The sequence below is a fragment of the Galeopterus variegatus genome, unplaced genomic scaffold (genome assembly GCF_000696425.1).
Source record: "Galeopterus variegatus unplaced genomic scaffold, G_variegatus-3.0.2 Scaffold607, whole genome shotgun sequence".
In the NCBI taxonomy this organism is placed as follows: domain Eukaryota; kingdom Metazoa; phylum Chordata; class Mammalia; order Dermoptera; family Cynocephalidae; genus Galeopterus; species Galeopterus variegatus.
The window spans coordinates 191,915-218,346 of record NW_007726718.1 but is presented as its reverse complement, the minus strand read 5'-3'; the positions used below and the strand labels follow the sequence as shown (position 1 = coordinate 218,346).

At 39.3% G+C, this 26,432-nt stretch overlaps 1 protein-coding gene across 1 annotated transcript in view; it reads right to left on the bottom strand.

The window, feature by feature from the left end:
• EFHC2 (EF-hand domain (C-terminal) containing 2) overlaps positions 1–26,432 on the bottom strand; it is a 165,695-nt gene that overhangs the window by 121,169 nt on the left and 18,094 nt on the right. Inside the window, exon 2 of the mRNA XM_008570484.1 lies at positions 14,779–14,967. Within this exon, the coding sequence (XP_008568706.1) occupies positions 14,779–14,967 (189 nt within the window). The remainder of the gene's footprint in view (positions 1–14,778; positions 14,968–26,432) is intronic.

The following is a 26,432-nucleotide window of genomic DNA, read 5'->3' as shown; positions in this document are numbered from 1 at the left end:
AGCGAGGTGCGAGCGCAGCACCGGGGGTTGCGATCCCGTTGCCGGTCCCGGTCCGGTACGGGCGCGACATTGAGGGTTGCAATCCGTTGCCGGACACGAAAAAAGACAAAAAGGAAAAAAAAAAAATCAGACTTCCTAGAAAAATGATACTAGGACTAGAAGAAGGGGTCACCCTGTCCAACAAAAATCACATTGCTAATCTTGGAGATTCATAAGCTAAAGAAAATTGACATTCAATATGGAAGATAGATTTTATATATAGTTTATCTTAAAATATTTCTGCTTTATCTTTAATTTATATTTGATATATATTATTATCCCTTTATATATATAGGTGTGTGTGTGTATTCAGAGGGAATAATATAAGAACCAAGGCAAAAACACTTCTTCATGCTATCATTTTGACATACTGTGTATTTTTAAAAGGTAGGATTCCACCCAAAAGAGTCAGAAAAAAGATGCTTGGATACAATGCCCTTTATGTTCTCCTGCAATCCAAAGACTCTATTCTATAATTGTAGTAATTACAATAAACTGGACCTCCTAGTACATTGGATTGTCCTACCGGTCCCAAAGTATGTATTTACTTCCCACAAGTGCATCAACAGCCAAGGTCACAAAATGGATAGTTGATACCGAAAGGCTCCTTTGCTAAAGTAAAATAATACCGACCAACCCAGTTACAGAATACCTGCTAAGTTCAAAGCCCTATGTAGTGAACATGACACTCAATAAGACAATCTCTCCAGCTACAGGATTGTACAGTCAGGAAGATAAGACTATATGCAAATAATTGCAAAACAGGGTATGGTACCTCATAATGCATTGGAGATAAAGCTGAAAGCCATTAGGAAAGACTCAGTAATATTGTTGGAAATCCACTCAGTATATATTGCTGAGTCCCTGCCATGTGTCAATCACTGTGCTAGGCTCTGAGAATTCAAAGGTAAATAAAAATAGCCAACACTGATTAAGTACTTATAATGGGCCAGGCAACGTGTTAAGTGCTTTCACACTCTATCTCATTTACTCCTCACAACAAACCCATAAAGTAGGTAATACTTTGATCCTCATTTTATAGGAGTCAAGATTTGTGAGGTTAATTAATTTACCCAAGGTCCCAAGGTAAAAGAATGAGACAGCTTGTATTAGAACTCAAGCTGCCAAGCCTCAGAGGTCACAAGCTTAACCACTATCCCCTGAACTGCCACAAAATCCCTACTGCACTTTGCTCAGTGGAGGACACAGAGAAGAGTAATAGGGGTTTATGAAACACTACAAAAGTGCCAAACTACCTGAAAGCATCAAGAAGGCATCACGATGGAGGTGACACCTGAAATGGGTCTTCAATGGGCCGAAAGATGGAGGAAGTAGACAAATGGGGAAGAGGCATTCTAGGCAGAGGGAACAGCATATGCAACGTTTGGGAACATGGAAGTGTTCAGTATGTGGGGTACTACAAGTCTTTCTGTGCGGCTGAGAGCTGAGTGTGGGGTGGGGGGAGCAGAAGAGATGAGACTAGAAAGATGAAAGAGCCAAATCAAGGTATTCTAAACATTTTAGAAAGTTAACTCTGTAGCAGAGTGGGCAGTCGAGAAAGGGAATCAGATTGAAGGCAAGGATGTCATTGAAGAGGCAACTCTCTAGGTGAAAGATGATGAACTAGGATAGTAGCAACAGCCTTGGAGAGACAGACTAATGAAATGGAGATTTTAGAAGGAGACAAGAGAGTACTTAGGTCAACTGATCGATGACAGAGAGGGGGTAACAGTGGTTCTCTTATTTGTTTAAACATAAACAAATATACAATTTGGTGAGTTAACATTTAGATGTAACTCTAATAAACCAGTGTGGCCCAGCCTCAGTGTGGTAGTATATTCAAAGAAAAGACCCAGAAACTACTAGCAATTGAAAAGCCTGTCTCATCTTTACTTAGACCTCTGGAGAAAATCTAAAGGTAGTCCACTTTACACCCCACATCTGCACGTCCCCCCCAAAAGGCCTTTCCTCTCTTCTTCGATTCTTATAAGTCTCACATTTCATCCCCATCCACTTTATGATATCTCTTTCTCTCTCTCCTGCCCCCTTCTCCCTTTCCTTCATTCCCCAAAGTCTAAGACTCGACTAAAATATTCAAAAGAATCCTTGGAGGATGTAGGAAGGGGGAAGGTGGAGTAAGCAAAGACAAATTCTTATTCAGCAGGCAGGGTATGGGGAAAAGGAGAAAGCTGAGAACACACATTAATAATATTACCCCATTACATATCAGTGAGAACCAAAGCTTCAATTAATAAAGCTGACTATAAAAGCCAACTAGACCAGAATTAAAAATACATTTTTGATTTATTTTTGATACTCAAACATATCCTGAAATACTAAATGAAAAAATCAATAAGTAGAACCAGAGAGAGAATAAAATGCACTCAAAACAGATTTCATATTTTAAGCCAAAAAGGGGGTAAAGAACAGGGTAGATTGCAAAGGAAGTAAAATTTTGATTAACATCAAAGGATCTATTGAAGTGTCTAGGCATAAAATCTATAAGTTCTGAATAATCTTACGTAAACACAACTGTAGTAGTCTATTACTAACTGCTATTCGTTCAGAATAATCCATCACTTTTCCTCCTAAAAGACCATTAAGTGAATTTGCTGAAATAAGAGACATCACAAAATCTCTTATTTAAATAACAGAAGACTTTTTTAAACTACCCTAATACTCCCAACATAAATGGTACTCAGGGAAACAATTGGGAAGACCAACACATTGATAGCCTAATGGCTGCTTTTTAGGACTCACTGGTCTCAGTGGCAGTATCTCCACACGTACTCTTCTGCAATATGCCAGAATTTATGCCAAAGAAAAATGCAAGAATCCAGCAGCACAGATGATGATTGAAATAGTCCCAGCTTATGCTTCACTTCCCTTAGGAACACTGTCCTCCCCACCCCATGTAAGGAAATAAGCCAAGCCTTAGGCAAAGGATGCAAATTAATTTCTTTATGACTATCTACTATGAACTGGGTACCTGACATGCACTCGATGCTCCCAGCAGCTGGGAAGTGGGTTTTGTTATTCCCATTTGACAAATGAGGAAACTGAGACCAAGAGAGTTAAAACATGACCAAGATGAAATAAGGTAATAAATGGTAAGTCCAGGTTTTAAACCCCAGTCTGTCTGAATGAAAAGCCATGTTCTCCACTGAACCCGAGAACCTCCCATTAGGGGGGTGTTGCAGGAGGGCCACGTTCCCAAATGACACCCCAGCCACTGTTCACAGAGTTAATTTCAGACAATGCTCAATTTGGGGAGACATGCACCCTGTGTCCAACCCTAGGGATAAAGAGAAGGGAAAAGACCCTGGTAATAATATCAATGATGGTGATGATGATGATGATACTTCTCTAAAAAGAGATGTCAGTAACTGCAAGGCCCAAAACAGATGAAGACAATGTAGGGAAAATGGAAGAAAGTTAAATGGGGCACTCACAATGGAAGATGAATAAAAATGGATGAAAGTAAAGAGAATGAGGATGAGACAGAAGAAGTCCAATAAAAAAGAAAAAGACATAGAGAAAAGGTCAAAAGAATGGAAGGGGAAGGGACAAGGTGGTTGAGAGAGATGGGATGAAAGAAAAGGAACTAGGACAACATTGTAAAAAGAATGGAGATAAGCATTTCTGCGTTACCTTTGAATAATGTGGCATTCACCCCCCCACTGTCTCCCCATTTCTGATGTCCTAGAATGAACAACCATGCTCCCTCAATTATTTACACCTCTGATAAAATCTTTACAATAATAACATGTGTCCCTGGAGAATCCTCTGTTAAAAGAACTATTACCACACTAAACAGCACAATGAATTTCATAGTCAGAGCAGGTATTTAAATAGATGGACATAATTAAAATAAGTAGAAGGGTATGGAAAATTTTAATACCTGAAAATGTTTAAAAACCTCTGAAGGAGCTTTGAAGAGTAATTTATTTTAAAAAGTAAAACCAGGATGTTTAAAGATAAAGGAACATCAATCCAGAGAACTAAAAATGACTGTACAAATACCCAGAAATCTGCTGTGATAGATTATTACATAAATTTGCTGCACATTGTTTATATACAAGTACATATTATCAAAGATGTGACTCAAATCTTAAATCCCAAACAGTTAAGACAGACTCCAGAGAGGACACACCATAAGATTCCATTTACGGGAACTCTAAGAACAGGCAAAGCTAAGCTGTGGTGACAGAAGTCAGAACACTGGGGGAGGGCTGAATGAAGGGGGCATGAGGGACCTTTCTGAGGTGATAGAGATGTTCTACATGGTGTCTGGGGTGGTGGTCACACAGATGCATACATTTGTCACAACTCATGGAACTATGTGCTTAACGTGGGTGCATTTTATTGTATGTAAATTATACCTCAATAAGGTTGATTTTAAAATTTAAAAAGTTACCTCAATAAAGTTGATAAAAATGAAAACTGAAACAGTAAAATCCTAAAGGAATATAGTTATTCTGCATCCTGATTGTGGTGGTTGTTACATGAATCCATACATGTGATAAAATTCCACAGAACTATATAAACTAAGGGGGAAAAAATGAGTGCATGTAAAAATTGGTGAAATCCAAATAAGGTTTGCAGTTTAGTTAATAGCACTATACCAATGTCAATTTCTTGGTTTTGATGATGTACTCTGGTTATATAAGATGTTGTTGTTGGGGAAATGTGGGAAAAGGGTACACAGGAACTCTCTGTACTATTTTGGTGACTTCTTGTGAGTCCAACATTAATTCCAAAAATAATTTTTTTTTAAAAAAGAACACAGATTATATGGTCAGTATTTGTACTGTCACCCACCATCGGTGTTACAAAGCTTACCATAGGGCAGAAACCCGCAAATACAAAATCAAGAAAAGTAAATATTTTCTTTAAATGTTTCAAATAAATCAGCAACTGGTTTGAATTCAGAGGGAGAAAGTACACAAATAACCATGACTTCTATAGATTAAAAATTTAGAACAAAACATAAATCAGCCTAAAATTTAAGTCAACAAATCAAATATTAATTTTCAGTTCCTAATTTGTGAACTGAAATGTTACAAATGACAAGGATTCTATATTTAAAAAAAAAAAAAAAAAAAAACAGCGTGCACAGAGGATAACCACGTGAAGAGGCAACGAGAGGGCGGGCAGTCATCTGCAAGACAAGGAGAGAGGCCTCAGGAGAAACCAACCCTGCCGGGCACCTTGACCTTGAACTTTTAGCCTCCAAAACTGTGAGAAAATACATTTCTGTTGTTTAAACCACCCACTCTGTAGTACTTTGTTAAGGCAGCCCTAGCAAACTAATATATTAAGCTCTAATTTATATACCATAAAATTTACTTCTTCTTCAATGGCTTTTCACAAATTATTTATAGAGTTGTGTAATTGTCACCACAATCCAGTTTAGAACATTTCTATCACCCACCAAAAGTTCCCTCTCCCACCACCAGCCCCAGACAACTACCGATCTGCTTTTCCTTATGTATTTGCTCTTTCTAGGATTTCATATAGATGAATCATACATAAAATCTTCTGTGTCTGGTTTCTTTCATTTAATATAATGTTCTTGAGGTTCGTTCATGTTGTAACCTATATCAGTAGTTTCTTTTTATTGCTGAATACTTTCCATTGTATGAATATACCATATTTTGATTATCCGTTATCAGTTAATAGCCATTTAGGTTGTTCCCTGTTTTAGGCTATTATGAATAATGATGCTGTAAACATTCACATGCAAGTTTTTTTTTTTTTTTTTTTTTTTTTTTTTTTTTTTTTTTCCATGTCCGGCAACGGATCGCAACCCTCAGTGTTGCCCCCGTACCGGACCAGGGACCGGCAACGGGATCGCAACCCTCGGTGCTGCTCCCGCGCCTCGCTCAGCCAGTGAGTGGGAACCGGTCTGTATGTGGGATCCGAACCCTCGGGCGGGAGTGCCGCCGCGCCTCCCAAGCGGCGCACTATCCAGTGCGCCACCGGGCCGGCCCCACATGCAAGTTTTTGTGTGAATGTTTTAATTTCTGTTAGATACGTAGGAGTGAAATTACTGGTTCGTGTGGTAAGTATATGTTTACCTACTTAAGAAATTGCCAAGCTGTCTTTCCAAATGGCAGTACCATTTTATATTCCTACCAGGAATACATGATGGTTACAAGTTCTCCATATTCACCAATACTTGGTATTGTCAGTCTTTCTAAATTATAGCTATTCTAATGGGGGTGTAGTATTATCTACTAAAGTATAAGCTCAAAAAGACAATTTTAATTTGGGGCTAACAGAATAAGCCGTAGGCCTAGTTATTGATAAAAAGTTTAGCCCTGGGTTGAGGGCCTTAAAATTTTGTCTAATAGCTAAATTCTAGGCTTTAGAAAAGAGAGCAGGAAGAACTCTCTCTTCTTTAGTAAAAGACACTATGAATCTCGTTCTTTTTATTCCAAAAACATTTATTCCAGATTTCAGGATTTATTTATTAAATGCCTTTTGAATTTCAAAAGATTTTAAAAACCCACACTGTCTGGTGAAATTGGAAACTTTATCACTTTAACATAAATTTAAAGACTGTAGTTTTGTGTACTCTCAGTGATAAATGCAGAATGCACAGTTGGGAATTTGGGGCATGACATGTTTGATTTTAGACAAGCCTTTTGATTTCCTGTAGTTCTTCCTACCCTCTTAAAACTAAATAGCAAAATATTTATGTAACTGTGATGTAAAATGTGGGATTAAAATGGGAATTACATTGTTATAATTATACATATTAGTGTCTGTCTTTCCATTATCTTTCAATTCTACTTTTCCACGCTTTTTGAAGTGCCCTTGTATTTATATTGTTTTATTGATTTTTTTATGCAATTTATGTTGCTAAACTTAGATATTCAATTTCTGTTCTTGATTTCTTTTTATTAAGTGGACTTGTTGATTTGCTTAGAAATTAATTTTCCTTTGAAAAGTTTATTCATCTTCCTCTGTTGAAATTAATTTGTTATCTACATGCTTTCGGAAGACTTTGAAGAGCTGTTTCAAATAATTGTAGAGATTATAAAATGAAATATGTATGTTTTAATAAGTTTTACATCTCCAGTTTTTGAGAAAATTTGAAACTCTACTTTCTACAGAATATTTTGTTGTTTATCTGTTATTCAGTTTATGTATTTGTTATTTGAACAAATAAATGTGCATATCCTTGTTAAAAAGCAAAAAAGATAGTGGCACTTTATAAGAATGGTATGAAAAGAGTCCGCACAAAAACTGTTTAAAATGTTTGAGGCAAATAAGGACATATTGTATTTACATGAAGAAACATTGGAAAGATACACAAGAGGTGGGTAGAAGGCAGAAAGGGGGGGATGGGTGTAGGAGTAGAAGTGAGATTTGAGATTGCTTTTTTTTCCCCCAGGCTGGTATGAAATTACATATTTTAATATTGCTTTGAATTTTGAACTGTGAGAACATATTATTTGTTTAAAAGGCAGAGGTGTAACTATTGGTATTACTTATGCAACTGTAGATTCTATTTCCATAGTTTCCTCTCAAGTATTTCCTGATTTCCATATGATAAAAGGTCTCAGCTCAGGGGACACAGGGAAGGTGGTACTGAGTTTGAGAAAATAGGTAGCAACCTGTAAGCATAGTTTATATGTTTTTGAGAATGGTGCCTGCCTCCACCATCATGGTTATCTTTTGGAAGATAGTGTTAAAACCAAGGCTTTTAATGTAAAAGTTGATGGTCTTAAATGCTTATGTATACATGTTTGGGAAAGTTTGGTGAATGTTTTTCATATTTGGGATAAAAGATATATATAAAACTGGAAGAGAAAAAGAAATTTTAGTATATCAAAGTAGAAACATAATGAAGGAAATTATTCAGGAAAATAATTGGTAGATTTGATCACCTAGACTGTTTAATTATATTTCAGAAAATGTATTACTTAAGGTAAACAACAAACTGGGAAAAATTACCGATATAAATGAGCAAGCATTAATATTCTCAGGAGGTAAGAGTTCATACAAATTGGTAAGAAGACACAAACTCTAGTAGAAAAGTTATCTAAAAAGGACAATTCATGGAAGAAACAGATCTCTAGTACACATCAAATAATATTCAGTAGTAAGTAAATAAATAAAATTATTGAAGCATGAGATCCTACTTTACTTTTTGAATTAGGAAATGTTTTCCCAAAATGCTAATACTTAACATTGAGGTAGGGATTATTATGCTCCTTTTAAAGATGAAGAAACTGAGGGATGGAGGGATTCATTTATTTGCCTAAAATCACAAAGCTAGTGCTAGGATTTGAACCCAGTATTGTCACCCTATTAAATGGCTTCACATCATAAATCATACTGTTTGCAACTACTTTTAAACTATATTATACATTTCTTTATGGCAGTAACTATAAACATTCATTTCTGATGGTTGTATAGCATTTTATTGAATGGATGTAATAGAATTTAATATATCCTCTGTTTTGAGTGTTTCCAGTTTTTTGTTGTTGCTTTGCTATTATAGTGCTTCAGTGAACATTTTCGTACATATCTTTGCATACATGTAAAAATGCTTCTGTGGGGTAAATTCCTAGAAAGGTACTATTTGGATAATAGGGCATATGCATTTAATATTTTGATAAAAACTGTGAAATTTCCTTTTATAACGACTCTTCAACCTTTTATACTACTACCCATGTATAATTTACTACCACCTTCAGTATTGGCCCAGATTTTAAGTGGTTTTGCATTAAATTTACAGGTGTAATTACATTGTGTTATAATTATACATATTGGTATTTTTTATGAAATGGTTCTAGCAAGAGTCAGATAATGTGAAAATTATAAAAACCTGTAGAATAATTTCCATATTTTCATATTTGAAATTTTGGGTATAGTTTACAGGTATAATATCTGGCACATTTTCCAGTTATTTTTAAAAGTACAATTGAATTTTATTTTTATATACTGTTTCTAATTTATAACATTCCTAATTGGCTTTAGGCAAAACTTCAAGAATATATATTCATGTATTGTTCTCTGCTGATCATATTAAATTCTAATGTACCTGATCACTCCATTATCCCCCAGTAAGAAAATTTAAAATTTTGCCTGGTACTGGGTGAGAAAGAGAAAAGTAGCCCCTGATATCCAGGAGCTGGTCTAGCACTATCAGCTGGCCCTGGTGCTGCTACAAGGTGGCCTGGCACCCACACATAGGCCTTGGTGTCCTTCTGTAGAACAAGAAAATTTCAGAGATCACTGTCAGAAAAGGCCACTCTGTGACCATGATGGATCAAGACAAAACCGAGAACATAGAAAATGAACGTTGTCCAAGCCCCCAAATGCCAAACATCCCCCTCTCCTGGCTCACAGGAGTGACAGCTGCTTCTCTCCCAATTACGGCCAGAGCCTTGCTCCAGTCTGCTCTCTCTATAAATGAGATTTATTAAGATACCCAATCACAGAAGCACCTGTGCTTCCTGACAGCACCCAATCCAGAGCAAAGCCTCTCTTCCTTAAGCCCTCCCCAACATTACCTAACACAAGCCCAAATCCTATAAGTCTTTCCTAAAACCTGCTTCCTTAGACATCTCACCACTGCTCAGGGTGTGTGTTTTCCCTTGCTGCAATGAGTAATCAACTTGTTCAATCAAAAGAAAAATCAAGGTGACCCAAGAGACTAAATTGTATTTTAAAAATTTATTTTCATATTGTTCAAAGCATAGAGATTCACACAGTACTACATAAATAATCAGTTCACTACAAACTCAATGTCAACTAATGTAAAGTTATTAAAAATTCTAATTCTGTGGTCAGTAGTTTTGATTATAACTATTATGTTTATAATAGATGGAAAAAATTAAATAATATTTTTAAATGCATGCATAACCCCATAAGATCAACGTTTATCCTGCCACTTAATATAATAGCAAACAAATCAGGCTAACTAGGAGCCATTGACAAGTGAAAAGAAATGAGAGCATAATTGTAGAGTCTATATAAATGGTGCTTGACATCCAGATAAAAGTCATATGAAAACATTCAGTCATTTGTATATCTCGAAATATTCCAACTTTTTATAAAAGCAGCTAAACATAGATCATATACAGTATCAGCCGCAGCATATCACAAACTGCTAAATGAAAAATTTCAATTAATAATCAGTGGTGGGTTCCTGGTATAATTAGAAAGAGCCCCAGGCCAGGAAATCCAGGGTCTGAGCTCAGTTCTAGGATGAACAAGATGAATTTGACTTTAGTCAAGTCTTAGACATAGACTGCTGGAGAAAAAAAGGCCTTAGAGATCAGCTAGCCAAGTGCCACATTATAGTCAAGGAAATTGAGGTCCAGAGAGGTACAGTGACTCTTTACCTCTCACGGATAGTTAACGGCAAGACCGTGACCAGACCTTATGCCTGCAACATCCAATCTCAGACCCTGGCCCCTGCTCTACTTCTCCTTGCGAATGGTTCCTCACTCATACAGTGAGGACAATCATCTATGTTGGCTTCTTCCTCACGGAGGTCCTGGGATGATGACTGCAAGTAATTGGTGTGAATGATGCATTTTGCGGCCTGGACAATGTTTGCATTCTGTGTTCAGACATGATCATGGAATGATCTTGTTTTTTGTCTTGGTCCATCATGGCCTGCTTTTATTTAAATGAATTCAATAAAATAACAAGTCTTTGGGGGGATTAGTGTAGTATCAGGCAAAATTATTTGGGCTATTTGTATAAATCTCCCCAATGCCAGGGGTTTTAAGCAAGTAGGACTGTGTTTTTCAATGGGAACATGATTGGTATTTTAGGTAGAACAATTCTTCCCAGTGTGGGGTGCCCTTCTCCACGTTGCAGGATGTGCTATACACATCTGGACCCTGAGTACATAATGGCTGCAGCACCTCTTGGTCAGGCCGGCCCTGGGGTGAAGTGATTTAAAATACCAAAATTAATGCAAAAAATTCATGATAAACAAAATATCCAAACACCAAAATGTTATATAAAGATGGGATCAATATTACTGATTTTTCCTTTTGCCTCAGGCTCCAATATGGCTCATGTGGAACAATTACTGATCCGGTCTTTATTTAAAATGTTGGTATTTTGTTCATCACGATTTTTTTACATTAATTTTGACTTTTTAAGATATTACACTAAAATATTATCTAGCTTAATTACTGAGTTTTGGGGCACCCTTTAAATGGTACACCCAAGGCACGTGCCTCACTTGCCTTACCCTAGTCCAGCCCTGCTCCTAGTCATTGTGACAACCCAGAATACCTTCACACATTTCTAAATGCCTCCCCAGATTGAGAACCTCTGAAACAGGGGTTGATTCTTCTCATATTAAAAGCAAGTCCAGAGAGAGGCAGCCTGGGCCTGAAACAGTGGCTCCATGCTGCCAGCAAGGACCTAGGTGCCCTTCATCTCTGCAGCACTCACAAGATGTCTGCTGTGCCTGAGGAACTATGTCCTAGTTCCAGACAGGAAAACAAAGGGAGGGCAGAGGGCAGGAAAATCAGACCAGCTGAGCCTGACTCTTTTCATGAGAAAAACAATAACTTTCCCAGTAGCCCCACCCAATAAATCTTATCCCATATATCACTGGCTGGAAGCAAGTCAGCGGCCAACCCTAGCTGCAAGGAGCCTGGGGAGGTGAACATTTTTAAGTGGATGCATTTCCAGCCTGAATAAAATTGATGTTCTGTCTGTAGAATGAAGAGGAAAATGAATAAAGGATAAAGAGCTAGAAGTGTCCACTCTGATGGCCATGCAGGATAACAAATGCTGCCTATTTTGATGATTGCAAATAGCATTCTCCACTTGTAATGTAATCGTCTGCCTTAGCAGGACATTTTGATGGTCACTTTTCGAATTATGGATTAAAAAGTGGAATGTTGTCTTAGGTTGGGTTCCATAGAAGCAGAGCCTGGAAGGGGGATTTAGATGTATGCAATTTATTAAAGGCACACTCTTAGGTGAAACTTGTAAAGGAGTGAGGGAAGAAGCAAAGGACAGGAAAATGAGCCAAGCAAGGATGTGCTCTCAAGTCAAGTTTAGCCTTGGCCTCATGCATGAGGGGCTGGGGAGCCTTAATCACAGTACAGAGTTGTCCCGCCTTGAGGCAAGGAAGCTGAGCTTTTTACCCTTGATAAATCAAATAGTCATTGGCCGGGCCCCTCTCAGGGGAGAGGGGCTAGTGTAACCTCCCAGATATCTCTGGGAGATGCAACTCCCATCAGCCAAGAGCAAGTCTCCAGAGAGGGTTAGAGGTGTGAGCTGTTTGTCAAAGCATTTGCTGCCGCTGGGGGATGGGAGCACGACCCCTCCTGTGGATCCCGGTGAGCACCAAGAGCACCTAGGACAAATGTTATATTGATACACTTTCCAAAGAGTTGCCTTTATCTTTACTTTCTATTCTTTGAGAGTGCAACCCTAGATATATTGTTAGGATTAAAAGCTATTGGAAAAACTGGCAACAAGTTGAAGATGTCTCACTTTTAAGAAAAATGATTAACAGGTGTTGACCTGTTTTGTTGAACCAGTAATGTAGAAGGTGCTTTATAATTTGCTCCAGGTAGGGGCCGGCCTGGTGGCGCACTGGATAGTGCACCGCTTGGGAAGCGCAGCGGCGCTCCCGCCCGAGGTTTCGGATCCCACGTACAGACCGGTTCCCGCTCACTGGCTGAGCGAGGCGCGGGAGCAACACCGAGGGTTGCGATCCCGTTGCCGGTCCCCGGTCCGGTACGGGGGCAACACTGAGGGTTGCGATCCGTTGCCGGACACGGAAAAAGACAAAAGACAAAAAAAAATTTGCTCCAGGTATTAACCAGGATCTCATCTGCAGTTCACAATCACGTCAGAACACGTAAATATGTCATAGTCTTAGCGTCTCATTTAAAGCTCAATGAATATTTAATTGAAGTTGACCAACAAAATAACTGAGAGAATTATATTGCATTTAGTTAGACCTGAAATGAGCAAGCTCTTCATTTTCTCAAGTAGTCTGAAGCTAAAATTATTCCAATTTCATGAAATAGTCTACGTAATTTTATAACTAATTAAAGGGCTGCAAAATAGGCTTGAAAGGCACATATTAAATATTGAGAAAAACATGAAATAAAATGAATTTTCAACTTTAGATGCAAGAGAATAGTTTAATACATTGTGGCCTACATACTTATTTAGTAGCTAATTCATTTAAAATATTGTCAATACCCTCTTTTTGACATAAGAGGTAGTAAACACAGAATCTTTTCTTTGGCGCTTGAAAGTTAAATATCTTGTTAGATTGAGAGTAACAGAAAAGCATACATAATCCACCAAGTCAGTCAGCCTAGAAATTGTTTTCTAGCTCTGGATGCAGCACTGAGCCAGGTACTGAAAAAAAGAGAAATATTGACCCATGTTGAAAGTGGAGATGTTTTCCCAGGAAAGAAGCCTCCCTGTGGGGTCTGTTAGATCTCCATAAGTGTCAGAACTGGATTTCAAAAAAATATTGTGCTCTAATTGATCTACCCTATCACAGATGACATGGAGATGTGTCACTTATACCAAATTTGAGGACATTCTAATTACAATCAAAGTATTGTCGACTAATCCATGTTAAAGGCTGCTAAAAACCACCTGGTAAACTTTGCATGTTACAGTTTGAATTTTTTTTTCTAGTCCTGAATTATTTTTTAATTACAGGATCTAAAATAATCTAATAACAGGTACTTTTGCAGAACAGAACATAGGTCTATGATACAGGGTTGTCTGATAAACACAGCATGTCTCTACAGCTGTCTTATGAGAAACAACTGGTCATCTTGGGTTTTTTTTCCTTTGATCTTAGTCCTTAATTTTAAGACACTCAAATGCATTCCTTTTTTCAACTACTGAAAAGTCAGTGTGCATGTGTGTGTGTTATGTGTACAGACAGATACATTAAAAAAGTTCTGACTCTTTAATGATGGCACCTCTTCCCTTCACTTGTACAATTCTTTCCATGTCACCCTTTAATCCTTAGGGATAGGGAACCATAATTAGTATGGGGGGAAAAAAAGGTATTTTTTCTGTTCCTATTTAATGCCACATTCAGAACCAAACCAAATTACTTAGTTAATGCTAACTCATTAAGCAAAAGCGACAGAATGACCAGACTATTAGGGTCTAGAAGAACAGGTTATCCTGTCCAGGGAAGGAGATGAGAGAAAGGTTGATAAGCATTAGCCAAGAAAGATGAACATTTAGTGTCCTGCGACCAATGCACCCGGTCAAAAACAGCAGAATAAGGATAATTTAGAGTATTTTTATTCTTGAATTTGTCTTTTCTGAAGAATTAGCCTTGGTCAAAGGATACAAATTTCACTTAGGAAGAATAAGTTCAAGAGATCTATTGTACAACGTGTATAGTTAATAACAACATATTGTATACTTGAAAATTGCTAAGAGATTTTAAGCATTCTCACCACAAAAAATGGTATGTGAGGTAAAGCATATGTTAATTAGCTTGATTTAGCCATTCCACAATGTATCCATATTTCAAAACACCATGTATATCATAAATATATAGTTTTGTCAATTAAAAAAAAAAAGACAAAGGAAGAAATGCTAGAAATAAAGGCAATCATAAGTATAAAAGCCAAAAAGAAAAAAAAGAACTAGCCTTAACATTTACATTGAAGATGCCTATTTTTCTCAGATCTATTTAGTACAAGTAAAATTTTAAGGTAGCGTTTCTCCCCATGTCATGTGCCTTACCTGTTTATCGAAAGCTACCCATGACGGCGCATCGGTTCCTGCTCCTTTAGGATATGCACTGTATTTAGGCTTCATCTTTTGCCCAAGAAGCAGCTCTCCACCTATTCCAGGTTTATCATCACTCACCAGCATCCTAACATTGTTGCAAAAGCCCCAATGTTGAGATTTGTGGAACTTCTCTTTTCCCACCTGTGAACACAAGAGGCAACACAAGATGGCCAAAGTTTCTCTTGGTGACTTTTCTTATCTGTTTTAAAATGTAGACACATTTTCCCATCATTTATTTTTCCCATCACCAAAGGCATATAGAGAGTGGCAAATAATTATAATCAATCTTCATCCATAAAGTTGTGTCATATTTTAATTTCAATTTACTTTAACAAATTCAAAACTTTGAAAGGCAGTAAGAATAAACCTAATGCTCCATGCCATTTAAAACATTTAAAAATAATTGTTACTGCAAGTGAACATTTAGAACATTAGCTTGCTAATTGGCTTTTCCTACTTATTTGCCAAGAATGCAAACAGGAAAAAAAAAAAGAAAAAAACTCCTCTACTTCAGAGGTAAAATGTAACTGCCTTCCATAGAAGCCTAAACATTATTTTTACCAAAACAAAGAGCAAAATTTTCTCCTCTTTAAAATAAATGATAAATGTAACAGGAAATTCATTAGAGCTGACATTCTCTTCCTAATGGGAAAACTTTGCATGGCAACTTTTCTGGTGACCTGGACAGAGAGGAGGAGAAAGCACAGATAATACTACCAAGAGCTGGCAAGTACGTAGGCCAACATCAGCTCTCATGCTCTGCTGGTGGGAAAGTAGAGGACGACAACCTCTCTGAGGAGAGAGAGAGCAATACCTAGCAAAATGAATGGTGTATATGTCCTGTGGCCTAGCAAGTCCATGCCTCTAAGTCTCTTGCCCCCGGGCAAAAGAAGCTATATATCAGATTATTTGTTACAGCCGCATTTGCAAGAGTGAAAAATAGGAAACAATCTAAATGTATGCCAATAGCAGAAAAGATACATCCATTGTGTTCTCTTTATGAAATGGAATATTAATTAATACGGAGATCTAAAATTACGTGTATCGATATGGACAAATCTCAAAAAAGGTCAAGAAAAATAGGTAGTAGAAGGGCACATAAAATTTGATAATTCTACATATATAAAGTTTGAAAATACTCAAAAATATAGTAGTATTTATGGATTATACACGCATGAAAATAAGCAGCAAATTCAAGATTATAGAATATCCATGATATGATGTGATACATGATATGATCCATATATAATAAATATATAATATAAAATAATGTATAAATATATAATAAGTATATATAGTAAATATCATATATAATATCAAGTAATGAATATCCATGTGCCTGCCCCATAGCCCTGCATAAAAAATAAACATTTAAGATACAATTGAAATTCCCTCTGGAAGTGTGCAGCCCTGCCTCCCTGTGCAGAGGTAACCGTTATTCTGAATTTGCTGCTTTAATTTAGCACTTTGCCAACACTGTATACAGCCAGGGTGACAGTCTCTTGCAAAGCGTGATGCCTTAGCAGGAAAGTGTGACAGGAGGGTGGAAAGACCTCGTTTCCTTTTGTGGTGAAGAAGGCCTGGTGGAATGGGAAAGGGCCTGGGCAGACCTGCACAGGGGGAGCCAGGGCCATCACAGCTGCCCTGGGCAGATAACAGCCCCACTCTAAGGCTGGGGGAGGAAAGCTGGAAGCATTGGTGAGGATGGCGACCTGTAGCCTGGCTGTGCCGCTTAGAGAATCCATTGCCACCACCTCCACCATCCCCTTTCTCCCCCCCACCCATACACACACACTCACACATACAATCAGGTTAGCACAAGTCAGTCCCAAATCATCAGAGAGCAAAGCAAAAGTTAGATTTATTAAAATGAAAGGTGGAATAATGTAGGATTTTATAACAATGTACCCTCTTCTAAAGCAAGTAATTTCAGATAATCACAAACTCACCTCAAACCAGCAAACTTTTCTTAATCATTTACTATAGTCCTAGCTTTGTGCCAGACATATTAGTTAAAATAAGCATAAGACTCAGCTCCTTCCCTGAAGAAGAAACCCACAATCTTGCTGATGAAGATACATAAACAATTAGAAAACAGTACAGCTACCATTTTTGACCACTTACTATGAGCGCTGTACCCTTTACTAAGGGTTTTATATGTGTTATCTCATTTCACTGTCACAAAACTATTTGACCAGCATGATTACTGCCATTTTACTAATGAGGAAACCAAGGCAGAGAGAGACAGACAGCACACCCAAGTTCACACAGTAACTAGTAGAGCCTGCATCTGAACCTAAACTCACGTGACCCTAAGCTCAGGCACATTTATCTAACCAGAGCCATACACTGACGCGCTGTAGTAGTGTTGAGGCTCTGTGGCCAATTGGACACTGCCTCGGGCCTGGAGGAACAGAGTGAATTAGACAGGAGAGGAGAGGCAAGGGTGTTTGGGGTGTTCTGGGCAAGGTTCTGAGTGATGCACTGCAGCTGAGCTGACAGCACCCGGTGTGATGGAGTAATAGAGTAAAAAGGGCAAGTTCAAGTTTGGAAGGAGAGTGAGATAGAGTAGAATATGTAAGGAGGTGCATATTATGGAAAGCCTAAAGCCTCACACTTAAATACCTTCAGTCTCCTTCAGGTCTCCAGAACATTTACTGATGCTCAATACCACACAGGCCCTAATCTAGGAAGTATGGTATAAAGATTAAGTTACAGCCAGCCTCCCTTCCCTGAGGAGCTTTCTCCACTACTCCTCCATGGATTCAGGTTTCCATCATCACATCCAAAAAGCCCCTGCCAGGGCCGGCCCGGTGGCGCACTGGATAAGTGCGCCGCTTGGGAAGCGCGGCGGCGCTCCCGCCCGAGGGTTCGGATCCCACATACAGACCGGTTCCCGCTCACTGGCTGAGCGAGGCGCGGGAGCAGCACCGAGGGTTGCAATACCGTTGCCGGTCCCCGGTCCGATACGGGGGCAACACTGAGGGTTGCGATCCATTGCCGGACACGGAAAAAGAAAAAAAAAAAAAAAAAAAAAAAGCCCCTGCCATTGCTAAAGGCCTCACTCAGCTACCTGACCTCCAGAATGTCACAATTTGTCCATACGTACCCTCCTTATTGGTCAGACCATATCTCACAACTTCTAAGGTACCTTGATGCTCACTCACAGTCATGTTCCTGGGCAGGCTGCACCTCTACACAAACTCCACTTCCCCCAAGTGTCAGCTCATGTCCCACTACATAGTCATCTCTCACACAAATATCTGGTGAGCATCCATTGGGTGCTAAATTATGGTAGACTCTGAGGACGTGGCCTTGGGCAAGCCACAGCTCCCAATCTTGGGACAGAAGCCAGTCACTATGTCTCTGGATTTGGGAATGGTTTCTTAGATATAACACCAAAAACACAAGCAACAAAAGAAAAAATAAATAAATTGGACTTTATCGAAATTTAAAAATTTTGTGCATCAAAGGACACTATCAAGAGAGTGAAAAGACAACCCACAAAATGGGAGAAAATATTTGGAAATCATATATCATAAGGGTTTAGTATCCAGAATATACAAAGAATGATTGCAATTCAGCAAAAAGACAAACAATCCAATTTAAAAATGGGCAAAGGACTTGAATAGATGTTTCTCCAAAGAAGATATACAGATGGCCAACAAGTACATGAAAAAATGCTCAATGCCATTAGTCACTAGGGAAATGCAAATCAAAACTAAAATGAGATATCACTTCACACTCACTAGGGTGGCTATAATAAAAAAATGGAAAATAACAAGTGTTGGAGAGGATGTGGAGACATTAAAACCCTCATACGTTGCTGGTAGGAATGTAAAATTCATTGTATGGCTGCTATGGAAAACAGTTTGGCAGTTCCTCATTAAGTTAAATATAGAATTGCCATATGATCCAGCAATTCCTCTCCTGGGATAATTGAAAGCATATGTCCACAGAAAGACTTGTACACAAATGTTCATAGCAGCATTATAGACAGTAGCCAAAAGCTAGAAACAACCCAAATGTCCATCAGCTGATGGATGGATAAATAAAATATGGCATATCCATACAATGGAATATTATTCTGCCATCAAGGGGAATGAAGTACTGATACATGCTACAGCATGGATGAACCTTGAATATACTATGCTAAGTGAAGGAAGCCAGACACAAAAGGTCACATACTGTATGATTCCATTTATAAGAACGATCCAAAATAAGCAAATCCTTAGAGACAGAAGAAAGCAGATTAGTGGTTGCCAGGAACTGAGAGGAGGAGGAATGGGAGTGACTGCCTAGTGGGTACAGGGTTTCCTTTGGAGTGATGAAAATTTTCTTGAAATAGATAGTGGTGACAGCTGCACAGCACTGTGAATGCACTAAATGCCACTGAATCGTACACTTTAGATGATTAAAATGGTAAATTTTATGCCATGTATATTTTACCACAATTTAAAAAAAAAGACCAGCCAGTGTGAGATTCACGCATCACAAATGAGCTATGTGATGACCAAGCCCAAGGACGGGCAGAATCACGAGGCCCTCCCTGACCACCAGCCCTTCGTCGTGTACATACACAACATGTACACGCACTCATGTTCGTTTTGTCTTCCCAAACAGAAGACAAAATTTTAATAATGTAGAATGATGGTGTGTACTTCTTTTTCCATGTCCTTCACCATCTAACATGTTGCTTGCAGATACAGGAAGCCTGTGAAACTTGAATATGTTCACTGGTTGCCAGATTGAAAATTGTGGTCTGGATCAAATAGGTAACAAGGAGCCATTAAGGTTTCCCAAGGGCTGCAGGGACAAGATGAGACAACACATTTGCAGATAGATCCACCAAGAGAGAGCAGAGTGGATCAGAATGGGGAGGGTCTGAAGGCAAAAGACTTGTAAAGAGGCCACACTGCCCGTCTTAACATGAAGATCTTAAGGAAGCTGATAAAACCACAGCATGCTGACTCCTGAGCTAATAATCTCTGCACACAACCCCCCAGGCCACTGTTTCCAGGGATGGCACCCCAGGTGATAACAGTGAGGATTTCAGAGGGTACTCAAGAAAGCTCATCTTTCTGTGTCCTCTTCCTTTTGATTAAGACAAGGGTAAGTCTCAGCTTGATAGTATTAAGTTGGCTATACCTCCCAAACACTTGCCTATAAAAAAAAAAGCAAGCCTCAGGCTCAGAGCTTTCTGCAGGGATCAAATCTAAAAGCACTGTTTTGTTTTCATTTCTTTTTTCTTACCATGATCTTCCACTTACATCAAATTATATGGTTTCCATTTATGGCAGGGATATGAAGTTTCCCTTTTAAGTATATTGTAGTTTTTTTAAAAAGTGATTCAATTCACAGAGAGTTATTAAGTAAATAATGAATCTGTTGGAATGTAGATAGGTTTTAAAAATCCTGAAGGTGGCATGTATGCTACCAAAGTTTGGCAACCCCTGACCCTGTGGAACAAATTCCACAGTAGTAGGTAAGTCTAAAGCACCCAGGAAGAGGGCGGGAATTGGGATAGGGAGAAAAGCAGCGATCCAGGAAGCAATGTGACCCTCAGAACCTATGTCAGGTCCCTCCACAGTGTTCAGGAGCCGTGGAGCAGAGCAAGGAGAGGCTGCAGGGATTGCCAGGGGGCCAGCAGTGTGATGCCAGGCCGGGGAGGGTGGACAGAAGATGCTGAGAAGGCTCTGGCTGGAAGCAGGGCTGAAGTGGAGGAATAAAACCACAACTCAGCAAACGGGAGGGGCTGCGGCCAATTTACAATCTCCCTACTCACCCGGGCCTAACTGTCCCTCCTCGTAGTAGTGGTGGGCTTGTGTGCTTGTCAGTGACCAGCAGCCTTCGACTGTCCCTCCCATGGGCTCCTTTCCATAGACACATGAAGACACTCAGGGCGTTCACTTTGTAGAGGGGGAAAAGCCTCCTTCAGCCCTGAGTCCTGCTTTCATGACTGTCTTCATGTTTCACAAAACAGTAGTCTGCAGCCGCTGAGAGTCCTTTGTCCCCTCCATCCCATCCCTTCCTGCCGTCTGGATTGCCATGCCCCCTCCCTCCCCTGTTAGGCCTTATCTTGCTGAACACCACACTATTATAGCTTTAGACAGGTCCAGAAACCTCTAGCTTGAGACATGAGGTTAAGAGCAAACAGGGGCCAGAGCCTTAGAGGTTTAAAGGATATTGGATTTTGTTTTGAGCAGGGGACACAAAGATCACTCTGGCCACAATACTGTATAACCAGTTATACAGTAACCATCTAAGCAAGAAATGATGGTGGCCTAGACTGGGGTAATAGAAGTAGAGATAGTAGAAGTGATCAAATTCTGCATATATTTTCAAGATAGAACAGAAAGGATTTACTGATAGTTGTTTTTTTTTCTTTTGTGACTGGTCAGTACAGGGATGGAACCCCGGACCTTGGTGTTATCAGCACCATACTCTAACCAACTGAGTTAACTGGCCCCCTTTTACTGACAGATTAGATGTGGGGTGCGGACAAAACACAAGTTGTTCATGACACCAAATATTTTGGCCTGAGCAACTAGAAGAATGAAGTTTGATATACTGGGATGTGAAACAGTGGGAGAGAACCTAGATGAGAGTTCTGGAGGTAGGGGGCAGACACAGGAGTCCAGAATTCTATTTCGGACATGTTAAGTCAAGATACCACTCAGACAAGCAAGTAGAAATGTTAACTAGCACGTGAATATGTGAGTCTGAAGTTCAGGAAAAAGGTCAAGGCTGGATATAAAAATCTGACATACATCAGTTGATAGATGGTGTAGTGGATTGAATTATGTCCCCCAAAACTCCCTGAAGCTTGAAGTGTGTCCCCCAAGTTTTATGTATTAGAAACTTGGCCCCCAAGGTGACTGTTAAGAGGGTAAGAAATCCTATTATGGTAATTGAGAGGTGGAGCCTTGAAGAGGTGATTGGATTGTAGGACTGTGCAGTAGTGAATGGGTTAAAAATGGTGGTCAGGGGTGTGGTTCTGAGGGCTTTAAAAAAAGAGGAGAGTCTGTCTCTCTTGCTCTCTCTGCTTCTACCATCTTGCAGTGTGAGGCCCCTGGGTCACTGTTGCCACCACCAGATGGACTTTGGACCTCTCAGCCTCAGATGCTGTAAGCAATAAATTTCATTTTCTTTATAAATCACTCAGTTCCAAGTATTTTGTTATAAGCAACAGACTAATACAGATGGTATTTAAGACTATAGTACTGGGGGGCCAGCCCAATGGTGCACTGCTACAGTGCGCCGCTTGGGAGCGTGGCGGCGCTCCCGCCAAGGGTTCGGATCCCACATACAGACTGGCCGCTCACTGGCTGAGCGAGGTGCGGGCGCAACACCGAGGATTGTGATCCCGTTGCCGGTCCCTGTCCGGTACGGGCACGACACTGATTGTTGTGATCCGTTGCCGGTCACGAAAAAAGACAAAAAGGAAAAAAAAAAAAAGACTATAGTACTGGATTGAATGATGATAGTGCAGAAAAGAAGTCCAAAACTGAGCCTTAAAATACCCCTATGTTAAGAGATCAGGGAAATGGGGTAGAATTAGCAAGAGATTAAAAAGGAGTAGTTGGTGGGATAGGAAGAAAACCAGGAGAGTTTAGTATCATAGAAACCACGTAAAGAAAGCATTTGAAGAAGGAGGGCATAATTAACTGTGTAAAATGCTACTGATAAGTCAACGGAGATGAGGTTTGAGACTTGACCCCTGGTTTGGCAACATGGAGATGGCTGGTAACCTTGATGAGAATGGTTTTGGCAGAGTCATGGGGACAGAAATATCTCTGAATAGTTCTGGGTAAGGTATCGCAAACCAAAACGCTTGAATTTCCAGTATTTATAATTTCCTTAAAATAACTTAAGCTCAGAAAAATGTGAGAAATAAATAAAAGATCATCTAAACACTATCTCCTCTTAAAGTCTTCCCTGGCTGCTAGAGGCAGAACATTCTGTTCCTGCATAAATCTTTTAATGAATCCTGAAGGTCACCCTGTCTTTAACCACTTACATCCTTGCCCATTGCCCCCTGCTGTATCACTGGGGCCAGACACAGGGCCTACAACACAGAACACAATAAATGGGGGGTTTTTGCTTGTTTTTTTGATTTTGAGGTTTTTTTAAAAATAATAGATGAGGCCCTTGAAAGGGCAGCAATGGTACAGACATAAACAAAGAATCTTACAAGGTTCGTTCTTCATTCATTCAGCAAATGAGTACCCATCTGCATGCCCATAATTCCTACACAGCCATCACTGTATTTAGCACATAATATTATTGTTATCTGTTTATGTGCTTGTATTTGACACTAGACTTTGTACTTCCTGAGAATAAGGACTGCAGGGCCTGGCACAGAGTAGGTGCTCAATGAATATCTGTCGAATAAATAGAAGAGGAACTGTGGAATATTTTCAAGCAAATAATCACCTGATCTTTCCTTGTCCACATCGCCTGGCTTGGAGTCCCTTTAAATCTAATGATTAGACATTTGGAATTCTAGGAAATCAAGAACAGAACGAGGGAACAACTTCGTAACCTTGGTGCCATAAATGCCAACATATTCACATTCCAGCTTTGCCACTTATGGACCAGGTGATCCTGGAACAGTCTTTTTTCTTCCCTAGAGACCTCTGGCTTTGTCTTTTTTTTTTTTTTTTTTTGCAGCTGGCTGTCATGCGGATCCAAGCCCGTAATCTTAGCATTACCAACATCACACTCTAACCAGCTGAGCTAACTGACCAGCCCTGGCTTTGCCATCTCTGAAGTGACAATAACAATACTTGCTTCACAGGACAGTGGTTAGGACGAAGTGAGAGAATATCTGTGACTGTGCCTTACTGTGAGTGTTTATTATTTTCTCAAGGGTAAGGACTTGGTACTGGCTTTTAGAGAGAACTGAGTTAGAACTCTAGTAAAAAATAACCAAGTTTAGGGCCGGCCCGGTGGCGCACTGCGCTAGTGCGCTGCTTGGGATGCGCGGAGGCGCTCCCGCCGAGGGTTCAGATCCCACTTACGGACCGGTTCCCGCTCACTGGCTGAGCGAGGCGTGGGGGCAACACCCGAGGGTTGCGATCCCGTTGCCGGTCCCGGTCCGGTACGGGGGTGACACTGAGGGTTGTGATCCGTTGCCGGACACGGAAAAAAGACAAAATAAATAAATAAATAAATAAATAACCAAGTTTAATTCCCTTAGTAACCAATCTGAAAGTTAATATTTTCTCTTCCACAAATAGATTTCATAGAACATTTTTATAATTAATAGATAATGAATATTTTATATGACTTAGAACTTAATTTTCTACATTTGATTAAACAATTTTGTAGATTTATCTCCACTTTTATGACATTATTAGTCATAATAATATTTGTTTCATGAACATGTATGAATTATCTGATTTTCATTCCTTGGTCAAGAGTCATTTTTAACACTGCTCCTCTTGGTTCCATGAAAGCAGAGCCACAGTCTGTCTTATTTCTCATTCAGCATCTAACACAGAGCCTGATAGGTACAGTCAATAATGCTTGAACTTAAACATACCATCCATTTTTAAGACTTACTTCTTGGCAGCCCACTGTAGCAAACAGCAGACCCTATGCATATAGATTAGGTCTATAGGAATTCAAAGGATTACGCTATGGAGTGGTAGAAGCCAGAGAAAAATTCATGTAGAATTTGGGTCTTAAAGTGATCCGTGAAGCACGCACTAAATTCGTCTGATAGATGAAGAGAAAAAAGATGCCAGAGCATGCTGAAGGACAGGAACTAGACGCAGCTAGATTCAGATTCAGGTGCATTTTCTTCAGCAGTAGGACATACAGTATGAAAAGCTGATATGGAAATCAACCATTGAGAGCCTTGAATGGCAACAACAGATACTTAAATTATGTCTTATGGGGTATAAGGCTCATTTCTGCTATTTCTAAATGAGGCTAAAGTGGTGAATTGAGCCTGAAGAGCCCTCAACAAGGCTAGCCTTTCCTTTCCTGGTTGCCACCACAACAGCAAGGGGAAGAGAAGGGCTGCAAGAAGCAAGGACAAACGAGGTCTGCCTGCTGCTTTGAGGGACAGCAACCTACTGCCCCCCCCCATACACACACATTCACAGACACACACACACACACACATACCAGCTATGAACTCTTGTCAGCCTATTTTTGTCCAGCTAGTGACAATGACCAAGAACACTACATGACGGAGCTTTTTTATTTTAAACATTAAAATCCACCGGTGCTATGAAAATTGAGGAGAAAACAAAATATATGAAATTCAGAATGTAATTCAATCAAGTCCTTGCTAAATTGGAGAGCAAATTCTCTACCCAAAGAATATTAGTGAGTATTTGTTAAATATTTCCAACTCTCTTGCTAAGTAAAATAAAATTAGCCAGACCTAATTCTTTAAAAGAATACTTTTAGCATAAAAGAAAATACTACTAAAACCTCTCCAAAACTCTTTGCTTGTGAGTTGTGAATTCACATATTCAAACCCAGAACAACAAAACACACACATGCTTTTTTAAAGTTCAGTGACACCAATTTCTTTTGTTATTCTAATTAGCATAGCATGCAAAATTCCATTTTTGCACTATTAGAGCATTAACTTGAAATTTCAATTCAGAATTCTATACCTTAGGAACTAATTGTTTGGGGATTTGTTTGGTATGATGTAACAGTCTATACGGCACCTGTTTCAAATGTTTGCCCTTTACCCCACCCACACACACATACACAAGCTTGAGATACGCCAAAATAACCTTTTAGAATCACATGGCAACCTGCCCTTTGCCCGAGTGACTGTGGAATGGTGCTCAGTCCGAGTCCAAGGAAATTGGGCAAATGTCCTAGCAAATGATAAAATCAGAAACATACTATTCCAAGATCAGCGTTCCTTGGTATCTCAACTCCCTGGCTCCCATCTTACTTATGACTCGACTGTTGGAAAGGCAGCAGTCAAATCCAGAAATCACTGCTTCACATCAAATTAACAGCTGATATCACCACCCCTTCCTCGTTGCTAAAGATTGGAACAGCAATTTTATCACATGCTTGGGTTCATTAATGAATAATCAACAAGTTGTCAGGTCCACTACAGAAACCGTAAAGCTAACCCAAACTGAGAAGCAGCCTACAGTCCTCAGCCTCAAGAGTTGTGGATCTGTTTGTAATCTCTTTTGAAGCTCCAGCACATCAGAGTCTCTCTTTTTTTTTTTTTTTTTTATTTTGTCGATATACATTGTGGTTGATTATTGTTGCCCCTTACTAAAACCTCCTTCGCTCCTTCCTTTCCTCCCTCCAACCCAACAATGTCCTTTCTGTTTGCTTGTCATATCAACTTCAAGTAATTGTACTTGTTATATCTTCTTCCCCCTCCCCACCCGGATTTGTGTGTGTGTGTGTGTGTGTGTGAATTTATTTATTAATTTTTATCTCCCACCAATAAGTGAGAACATGTGGTATTTCTGTTTCTGTGCCTGACTTGTTTCACTTAATATAATTCTCTCAAGGTCCATCCATGTTGTTGCAAATGGCAGTATTTCATTCATTTTTATAGCTGAGTAGTATTCCATTGTGTAGATATACCACATTTTCCATATCCA